The sequence below is a fragment of the Bactrocera latifrons genome, unplaced genomic scaffold (assembly GCF_001853355.1).
Source record: "Bactrocera latifrons isolate USDA-ARS-PBARC rearing strain unplaced genomic scaffold, ASM185335v1 scaffold_47, whole genome shotgun sequence".
In the NCBI taxonomy this organism is placed as follows: Eukaryota; Metazoa; Arthropoda; class Insecta; order Diptera; family Tephritidae; genus Bactrocera; species Bactrocera latifrons.
In genome coordinates, this window is record NW_017537123.1 from 209,314 (window position 1) to 219,885 (window position 10,572).

The 10,572-nt window shown below is 36.4% G+C and overlaps 1 protein-coding gene across 1 annotated transcript; it reads right to left on the reverse strand.

Moving 5' to 3' along the window:
* Positions 1–1,993, reverse strand: LOC108973228 (odorant receptor 47b). Its single transcript, XM_018940299.1, has 6 exons — positions 1,782–1,993; positions 1,610–1,703; positions 605–1,152; positions 345–549; positions 126–284; positions 1–54 (listed from the first exon to the last, which is right to left on the reverse strand). Exons 1-6 carry the CDS (start codon positions 1,991–1,993, stop codon positions 1–3), a joined length of 1,272 nt encoding a protein of 423 aa, XP_018795844.1.
* Positions 1,994–10,572: the final 8,579 nt, after the last annotated feature.

Genomic DNA, 10,572 nt, shown 5'->3' on the forward strand with positions numbered 1-10,572 from the left:
TTAATCACTCATAGTGCGCAGCAAAGCAAAGTAAGAATATGATGTACTCAAGATCTGGAAATATTCAAATACATTTAAATTAGGAGTTGTGCATTACGAAATAACATCGGTCAAGCACTCCTTACGCTAGTAAATGACGCGAATGTGAAACCAAAAAGTGGCTTTGCACGAAACTCCAAAGGCTTCTGAGCACGTTTAATAATGAACATTAATTGTCGCTGCAGAAGAGGGGAATGCTCATACCATGCACGTATCTCATAGGCCACAGTAGCTACTTCCATGGACTAACCATTCATATATTAAGATAAACATTTAGTCTCTGTAACAAATTCATTCCAACTTACATCGTAATAAGTCCTATTACCCATCCAGCACCAGTATAATAGCTGCATAAAGGCGGAGAACATGTATGTCTGAAATTTCATGGCGACCATTGGCTTATCCTGCGCCAAAAGAGCTTCAAAGGCCGTGAGGCATATCATGAAAGTGCTGGCACCCATTTGCGAAACATAGTTCCAATAAAACGTCTGATTGATACGATTCATTAAACTGAAACAGAAAATATCACAAATATTTAGAGTTTGAATTAATGATTCGAACATACCCAATAATTTTTTGATGGAATAAAACCGCCTCTCGTAACTCCCTCCACGCAACCGCTTCGGAAGTTGAGCTGCTAGCACCAGCAGCGACGATTCCCAAATGTCGAATATTTTCGCACAATATGCGTAAATTCAATGTTGTCTGGTTAAAGGAGTTGCCACCTAGCGAATCCATCACTACAATGGCCACTAACATGTATAGTGTACAAAAACATTGAAAAAAGTAAACGCAGACAAAAGCTATTGGATGTTCATCCGGATCATTTAATCCAAAAGGGAATTTACATCGAAATGGAAGTGTTTGTTGTGAGAGTAGCGGTTGTAGGCTCATAGCTGCAAAAAGCAATAGGCTGAGGATGTAAAAACCAGAGAAGAAACATATTTCACCGAAAAAGAAGCTTCTTCGCCACTGAAGGATGCGTCGGTTTCGAGGACTCTCACTTAATCCCCTACCATGTTTAATATGAAGGGCATCGAATTCATTAATTATAATATCGGTGTCAACGTTTCCCATTCGGAAGAGTATCATTTTGAAAAATATCAAATAAAGCTGAAAGCATAAATTAAATTAACGTGCGTCGCTTATCACATTTTTACCAGCTTCTACACACTTTTGTAGTCAGTATTCACCCAAACAATAACGCCCTAGACCATACTACGGAAAAACTTCCGTCTCTTTAAACAAAAACACAGCAAAAATCGCTCTAACTATAAACAACCATTGTTGCCATGTTACCACGTTTCTCGTAGGTCTGCAATACTTTTGTAAGTTTCATTGCCAAAAGTTCACTGGTTTATATAATATCGCTATCTACAATGATCTTAGTGGTAATATGATTTTATTGTGGATATTATGCATTATAAACTCTGGTTTGCTTACGAGGAGCGATCCGTAGCCCATGTAAAGGTACCTGCAAGAGTATACTTACACCCAAAACCACCACCAAATCCTCTCCCAATAAAACAAAGTCACTGCTAGCCTCATATAGATCGCAAATGATTGTTGCCATAAAGAAGCTAAAAAGCACCATAATCAGTAGATTATAGAAATAGTACAGTTGATTCTCTGCATCGCGCTTCGCCGGCCAAAGTCCAAGTAAACTGTAAAAATTATGCGAAGAAATAGAAACAATTAGACAGCTGCCATTGCCTGCAAGCTCTTCCATTTCCAGTTCTTACCGTATATAAGATCGAAAATAATACAAACAAGTATGGGGAGGCTGAACCGCTTCACCACGTCGTAACATCTCCTTCAACACCCGGTACGGCGCCAAAATGGTTTGCAACTTGCTTACGGTATGTTTTAAATGAGTATAGCTGTGGTTGGTCAGATAAGAATTATGACTGGCAATGGTGTTGCTGGTGGTTGCTTTGCTTGAGAGCGAGATCATCTTGAATGAGCTCGCGGCTGTTATCAGCAGTTAATAAAACACTTTGCGGTGGCCAGTTGGCGGTGGCGATTTGCTAATCGGCCCAAATATTACAGCTAGGTAGACGAGAGAATCCGGCACCGCACGAATACACATATATGTATGTAACAGGTCCATCCTGGTTGTTTACTTGCCTTTTATACCACATTCTAATAGAATCATTTCGCTTACATTTGCCATGCGTAATTTACCGAGGTAACGACCATTAATTAGCATAAATATTTCGCTGCATGCCGCGTGCCGCATGCCACATGAAGAACGTAACATGTCAATTAGTGAATGTACACCTGCACTTTCTGCACTGAATTTGTAATGACGATGGAAGGTGGCCACTATATATACGTATGTACATATGCAAGAGGGACTGGACTGCATGTACATATGTATGTTATAGACAGGTGCAGGTCCTATACCTAATTGGAAGTAAAACGCCTTTCACACCAATTTCTCTCGTCATCACATCTCGTTTCCTAAAATGTTTAATCTGCTTGCCATTTTCGACTTTTGATAGGACTGATTATATACTTATATCAACTGTCAAAAATATAATTTACAGATGCAGAGAGAGGATTAAGCTTTTGAAAGCTCCTCCCATTTGCTGGTATTCTTTTCATGTCATCACGTAACTATTATTATTACGCTGACTAGCGCTCAAACATCGTTACAAATGGATCTAGTTATACAAACATGTATGTACATATGTATGCATGTGTGGTGTATATGTACATATTTACTTCCATGGTTATTGCGTTTCAGTATTTAAGCGAAAGAAAGAGTAAACGTATCTATTTTCAAGGAAATATTCGCAAGGCTACTATTACAAAATTATAGACCATAATAAATATGAAAAATTTTAAGTGCTCGTATATTAGACGAACTGAAAAAACAGCAATTGAATTGTGTTAAAGTAAAAAAGTATGATTGTTTTGTACTCTGAAGTAATTGCTCTGTGGGCACGGCAAAACTTTAACAACGGTTAGGGAAAATCTTTAAAAGCTATAAAAATGGGGAAATACCCATCACAATATTGAAGTTGAGTTAGGCAAATTCATTGATGTATAATTTAATTTTATGAATTAGTTTCAGGAAGAAGAACAGTTAAAGCATTGGATACATTTTCTGAAAAATGGAATATGTAGTAGAAATCTTCTTTGATGAACTCAAAGAGGAAAGAAATCTAGTATTATGCTTAGGGTGTACGTATAGTGTAAATTCCCGTGTTGTTTAAATGGGGAAAATCTACTCGGCTGGGCTTTAAGCTTCCACTCTGTAGGCAATCCTAAACGAGCATAAACCAATAAATTTTCATGGCTCTTTATATTTATATTGGCAATATACTTAGAGCCTAAAGTGTACCAAATTCAAACTGAGCTAAAAGCAATCGGTAATATCACAACAATGTGTTTGCAACTGCATTGCAACATTATGATAAAAATTACAAATGATGTTCCAGTTTGATGTGGAAATTGGGCAAATCAAATTATGTGTATGAATTAATAGTTCACCTTAATGTGGCGTGAACAGGTGCTTGAGGTTTTATTGCCAAAGGAAAAGTTTCAATATTAACAGCACTAAAAAATGCGATCAAAATTACTGTTACATCAGCGCCGAACATATCAAAAGGCAATTTACGAGCAGTAGAAATATTGAAAATAATGATAACATTAGCAATACATATTCATACTTAAAATTTTAAGCATAGCCGACTAACGCCAACGTAATCAGCAGCCAGTTAGCTTGTACTAGTACAAGTACTACTTGAACGTCAGTCATGTTGGCTTAAGATCCAGCTGATGTAGGATTGTAAGACACGGCAAATTTAGATTTTCATCGCCGACTTCTGAATAATACCGAAGTTACTGTAGGCTGACACAAGGTTCTGTTAACAACAATACTTCCGTTATCTCCATGAGGAGAACAAATGATGTATAACTCTTGACAAGAGCGTATTTCTCGATAAATAATATTACTGGTCGCAAAATGACGAAAGTTCAATGAACTTCACATTGACCGAATGTTATGAAATACGCGAATTTATACAAATTCACATAAATACAAGTATTCATTTATTGTGTGAAGTAACGTGCTATTCGCTTGGTTTGCTTTTTATAAAAGCACATTATTAGTTCATTATTTGTTATCTCCACAAACACAGACATCAACTTTGGTGATGATCTAATATGTCACGCAAAAATTAAGTGCATATCCAATTATAAATATTTCAGTGGATTCGAGGATATTAGAATAAATACCAGTGAATCTACTTAACGGTATAATTAAAACATGTCGTTCTTGACCAATTCGTTAAGGATGCAATTGTAATGGCATCCTTCACTTACTTCTACAATTCGGCATATATACAGCTATGGACAGAGATTTAGCGCACTTTCTTAATGTGAAATATAATACTTAATAATGTTAAATATATAGTAGAATCGTTATAATGTAAAAAAAACTATTTGTTACCTCACTGAAAACTAAAGTAGTCCAAAATTTCTTACTTTTCTATTATAAAAATACAACGTTTTGTTCAGTTTACATTATTAAGTCAAAATTGGCTTGGACAAGTATTTAGCGCACTTTAAAAGCTCAGCAAAGAAAAATAAATATTATTAACACGTGGCGTGAAATTTCTCTGATAATACTTAGTGGAGTGACCGTTATTCGTTACCACCGCTTCAAATCTGAGTGGCAAGCTCTCTATTAACCTTTGACATCTGCCCAAAGTGACATCCTGCACTCCTGCCCAAAGTTCGTCGCAATTTTTAAATTTTCTCTGCCCAACTTTTTCTTTGACATCATTCCACAAGTTCTCGATCGGATTTAGATCAGGACTTTGCGCTGGCCAATCCAGAAGTGGAATTTTTTCTTGCGCAAGCCAGTTTTTTTTTACCAGATTTGCTGTATGCTTGGGACCGTTGTCATGCTTAAAGACCCAGTTTACAGGCATAATATCATAGGGACATGGCTCCATTGTATTCCTCAGTATATTAAGGTATGCAAATTTATCCATATTCAATTCTATGTTTACTAGGGGTCCAACTCCACGCCATGAAAACGACCATCATACTTTTAAATTTCCTCCCCCATGCTTTACGGTCTTTTTGGTGTACCTTGGATTGACTTCTTGGTTTTTTTCACTATGTACAAATGTTTTACTATCAGGACCAATCCGGTTTATTTTAGTTTCGTCCGTAAAAAGTATCCTTTTCCAAAAATTTAAATCTTTTGATCTATGGCTATGAGCGAATGACAAACGCACTTTAATATTTTTTTTCGATAATAGCGGTTTTTTCTGCTCACACGTCCATACAAATTATTTTCCTTTAAACATCTTCATACTAGTCTACTCGACGCCTTTAAGTCCAATTCTGCATTGACTTCGACCATAATCGCGCGTGAGGATTTGAAAGGATCAGCTTTACACTTTCTAAGAATTATTTTATCCTCGCGGGGGTTGTTTTGCGAGGGGGTGCCTTACGAACTTTGTTTTGTTTTAACAAATTTGGATCACTCTTAACATTTTTGATGGCATTGTACACCATTTTTCTTGAACATTTCCCTATTAGAGCAATTTTAACTTGATTTGTGCCATTTTTGTAAAGGTCCCAAATAATTTTTCTTTTTTCAATCGAACAGTATTTCCCCCTAGCCATTTTATTAAAATTTGTTATATTACTAAAACTATTGAATACAAGTTTACAACTGAGATTAATTCTTTGTTGGACCAAACACAACTAATGACCGAAAACTATAAGTGCGCTAAATCATTGTCCAAAGAATTTATGACGAAATTTAACAAAAACAAATTAACGGTATCTGAAGGGAAATGATAACGGCTATTTTCCACGCATTTAAAGAGGCGACAGAAGCAGTATTGATCTGCTAATAACAAATTCATGAAAATATCGCTCTCTTAAAAGTAACGATGATCAATGCAAGTGTGCAAAATCTCTGTCCATAGTTGTATGTATGTACATATACATACATATGTACGTAACACATCCTTTAGAATCCAAATGGCCAAAGCAACATGCAGCAAAATTAAAAAAACACAACTTGTTTCATAAAAATCTCAAGAGCCAGTAAATCTACAACAACAACCTATTCAACATGGTTTGCATATTTTTTGCGCATACGCAAATACGCATTCCCGTTCATCCAATGTGTATACATATTTAGATGGATGAATCTACAGGTATATACATATGTATGTGTGTTGGATAATATTCATATTTTCCCCTCTCCACTTCGCCATGTACATATAAGAATTCCGAATGAACCGTTCAGTAAAATGTTGCTAATGGCACAGGTTTTGTTGTACGGCTACGGCTGCTGCTGCTGCTACAAGATTACTGTTGTTGTGCGCCTGAGATGGCCAGCGCTATCCGTTCGACGCTGAGCTTAGCAAATAGCTGATTTTTTGATTGCCAACACCGTAGGATAACAGTTATTGTTGCCAACCTTAAAACTAATAATACACAAATTTACATATATACATAAGTACTCTCGCATGGTGCATCCATACATGAGCCCAGTCAATCGTTCACAGCCACTTTCGTAAGCGGCACCTTCAATTTACTTGTGTGCACATCCACTGCAGCATACACAACTATTTTCTCGTTCTGTCTTTCGTTTCTGTACCCCTTATTCAATACTTCAACATTCAACGGTATTATGCAAAAATGTGTGCGCACGCACGCCTATTTTATCGAAGTGGCGAGACAGCATTCTCTTTTTTTGGTATGTTGCACTATGTTGTTACTGTGCTTTATATGGATTTTGTTAAAAAATAAGAAAAATACACAGGTAATACAGGGCATGTTTTTGAAACGTCGTCTAGAAGCTCTGCTCTTGATGACTTGTACTTGTAAAATAACCTGATGTAACTACTGTGGACCTATTTTTGTTGATTATTTAAAAAAAATTAACTTTCTTAGGATGCCAAAATTCGATTTTTGACAAGATCAAAACATTGATACGTCACTATATATATGAAGAATTATCTACAAAACAGGCATAATTGATTGATTGATTGATTGTTGATCGGATCTTTTGCCTTTAAGTTATCACTGTAACAAATTCTAAAAGTTTTGTTTCGATGAAAACGCATTTGAATCTACATAGATACCATTAGTTACTTGCATAGTAACGCATCTTTAAGTGCAAAGTTTGAATAGAGGTATTCCCAACTAATTTGACCACTGTGAATCCAAAGGCATATTACCTATTTTCATTTTACTCATAGAAAATTCATTTTGAATAATCGCTTAATTTCGTATTTTTAATGTTAGTGTATGTAAAATATGTTGGCCTAACAAAATTTAAGTGTTTGAAATCGAAGAAAAAATGTACAGTGTAAATGCAATATGCTTCGCACAGTGTACACTCAGAAAATAACGAAAAAAGAAAATGATGACGTACATTGATGATGCACTCATACCATCGCTTAGCGATATGGGACCTAGTGTATTGATGTATTGTAGCAAAAGTGATAACGGAAACACCGCACAGTCGTAAAACCCGCAAACATCGAGAAAAGTAATGCCACAAGGTGAAGGTGAACGATGAGAAGCTATGATAATTGGCTGAGAGCGCAACAACAAAAGCCACTAAGCATGCAACGATCTTGCAACATTTACGAAATTTACGATTGGCAATAACAACACTTGCTGCTAAATGAAAAGCTTCGTGCTGCAAGCCATGTAAGAATGAGTCATTGCTTAGTTAGGGCGAAAAGCAATGAAACAATTCAACGAATATTAGTCTGCAAGAAAGCAGCATCACTACAAACTCCCGCATATTATATTACGTAGGAGGAAGCCCCACAAACAGGAAAGAAACTAAGAAACTTTGTTCTTCCCTTTCTATAAATCTGCTAGCACTTTTTCGTCGGCTATCATCAGCAACGAGCAGTAAAACCCCGTTGTTTATATAATACAATAACACCTTTTAATGGATTTCAATTTTAGTACTGTTGTCACTTCTTTTTGGTTTACGTCAATAATAAGTATTTTAATTTTACCTCGATAATATCGCATTGCATTGTTAAATGTTAAAAATGTCACTTTATGCGTATATCACAATAAAGAAACGTTTTTTTTCACTTTTGAAAAAAAAAATGTCGTTGAGAGTGACTTTCATAAAATTGCAGGTATATGGTAATTGGTCATGCTCTCAATTCGATCATAATTGTATATTAATTACTGAAAATGTATAAACAACATTACCAATTTATTAGCATTCTTAAACCTCTTTTATCAAATAATTATTACCTTCTTTACATATCGTTCTGCCTGGATTACTGATCCACAATAAACTTTCTAGATCAATGATCAACAGAAAATTTATTTGCGTTTGGGCTTGTTGAAAAGATAGAAAAGATCCAAAATTCTATAGATATCAAAGGCTTTATTTATGCACATGACTGCTAACTGGCAGTTGACCTCCGATTGTTGTGGGATAATTTACACAAACATACAAAACATAGGTGTGAGCGACGGTTGACGTATTGATAATATTGTTGGTGCGCTGATCTTCAACAACTAAGCAGTGGACTGTGGCTTCCGGTCTGCACGGTGTTGTAGTCCATCGAACTGTCGGCATCCAATACCATAAGGTGTTAACGGTAGCCTCAGAAGCAAATACTCGTATATATTATGCATGTACAATTCGCCAAAGCAACAATATAGATATATATAAACGCAGGTAAATATATATAATTGTACAATACTTTTCATTTATCAATTTCTACGTGGATTTTCAGATTTAATTGTGTTTGCTCTAAAATAGGAACAATAGTTATAGTTCTGGTCAGTTGACCATCATGGTTTTTCGCATCAAATCTACAATGTTGTATGTTGTTGTTAATGGGTTAATGGTAGTATACATACAGTGAAATTCTTCATGACCGGAGATTTTGATTGCAAAAATGAGTGTTTACAATGTATTCTTATAGTCAGAAGTCAGAAGTCGGAAGTCAGAAGTAAGAAGTCAGAAGTCATACATAGAATGCATAGGAAAGCGCTATGAGATAAATATTATGGACATTTTGAAATTTAACGGTTTACATTCTGAACACGCGAGGCAATGTATTTCATATAAGAAGCGATCGAAGAAAATCAAAACTTAAAAAATTATGAATTTCTATGAGCATTATATTTGTTATTTGGCATGCCCACCACACCAGCACCAGCTAGTTGCATAAGATTTGCCCAAAACTTATTTCAAACATGCGTCCGGATCGTAATGGAACCGTTTATGCTGCCTAAATTAGTGAGGATTTAATTGACATTAAAGGACTTGAGCTGAAACAAAAATTGAAATAAGTTTTACCAAGCAACGCATTGTCATATGTTTTGCGCGATACCGTTTATTCATGAAAATTATAACCTGATATATTTGGCGACTACAATTAAAATTGAATGAAATTGGTATATTTCCATGCTCTGCCCACAGCAGAACCAATAAAGGCCGGATTCGTTGACCTTTCAAGCGGTATCAAAAATGTCAATAGAAATATATTGGCAGCTTTTTAACATATTGACTGTTTGCTACGCAATGGTTTATCGTAAGCGCAGAGTGGCGTTTCTGGCCTGCCAATCACAACTGTGTCCGACACGCGTTCCGTGTTCTTTATGAAGCGGCATTAAATAACAAAAACAAAGCCAAGTACAAATATTGAAGCAAAAAGCTTGTGTTGTTCATTCAAACATGACCAACGACGCAGCAGCCGCGCTGCGTATGCTGTTGCCGAGGGCTCCAAGGCATAACCGTCAACTTTGTAGTCAGAACGCAAACAATATTCTCAGAAACAGACCGCATTTGCCAGAGACCTCAGTGTATAGTGGAATAGTTTCGAGAACTTCTGTTGTTGGAATAAATAGTCCGATGACATCAGAACACACGGCTAAATCGGTGGAGGGATCGAAATGATCAGTCCGTGAACGTGTAAGGTCGTAATTTGGCAACAGTGCGCGGCAATATTTGCTTATGCGAAGTGTGCGTGTGGCCTGTATGATTATATATGTGCTAGTGTTGGTGGTATAGTTATGGCACCTTGCCGCGTCGGCGACAACTCCCACAAATAACGCCGGGCAGCGCGACAATCATGCGACCATTATCGTGCGTTTGTGCGGCAGAGTCATGTTAGTGGTGGTAGCAGCGCAGATTTGCATCACAATAGATTTCGGTATTCGTATCATTTTCGAATTGTTACTATTGTGTGTGCGCATCTAATTATTATTATTTTTTTTTTGTTTCTGTATGAACTGAATGCGTGGCTTCGTTATTTTTTACATTGTTTTAGTTGTTATTGTAACATTAAACTCCAATATTCATTGTGCGCAAGTGTTAGTGTTATTCGTTGATGGACAAACGCTTTGTTGGCCCCAACCCAAAATCGCCAACCACCCGTATCAGGGGCTTGAGTTCTGATGTGCGCTCAACACTTTTAGTACAGCGTGATATTTTCCAGCAATCGGTCGAGTTTTCCGGACAATTGTACCATTAATTGGAAAAGAGTACAGTTGACATATAAA

Excerpts from the sequence above, each read along its gene's own strand:
- LOC108973228 (XM_018940299.1), bottom strand. The coding sequence starts at position 1,993 with ATGATCTCGCTCTCAAGCAAAGCAACCACCAGCAACACCATTGCCAGT. Across the intron at positions 1,704-1,781 it reads TATTTTCGATCTTATATACG|TTTACTTGGACTTTGGCCGG; the intron begins GTAAGAACTGGA and ends TAATTTTTACAG. Across the intron at positions 55-125 it reads CATTCGCGTCATTTACTAGC|ATCTTGAGTACATCATATTC; the intron begins GTAAGGAGTGCT and ends GAATATTTCCAG.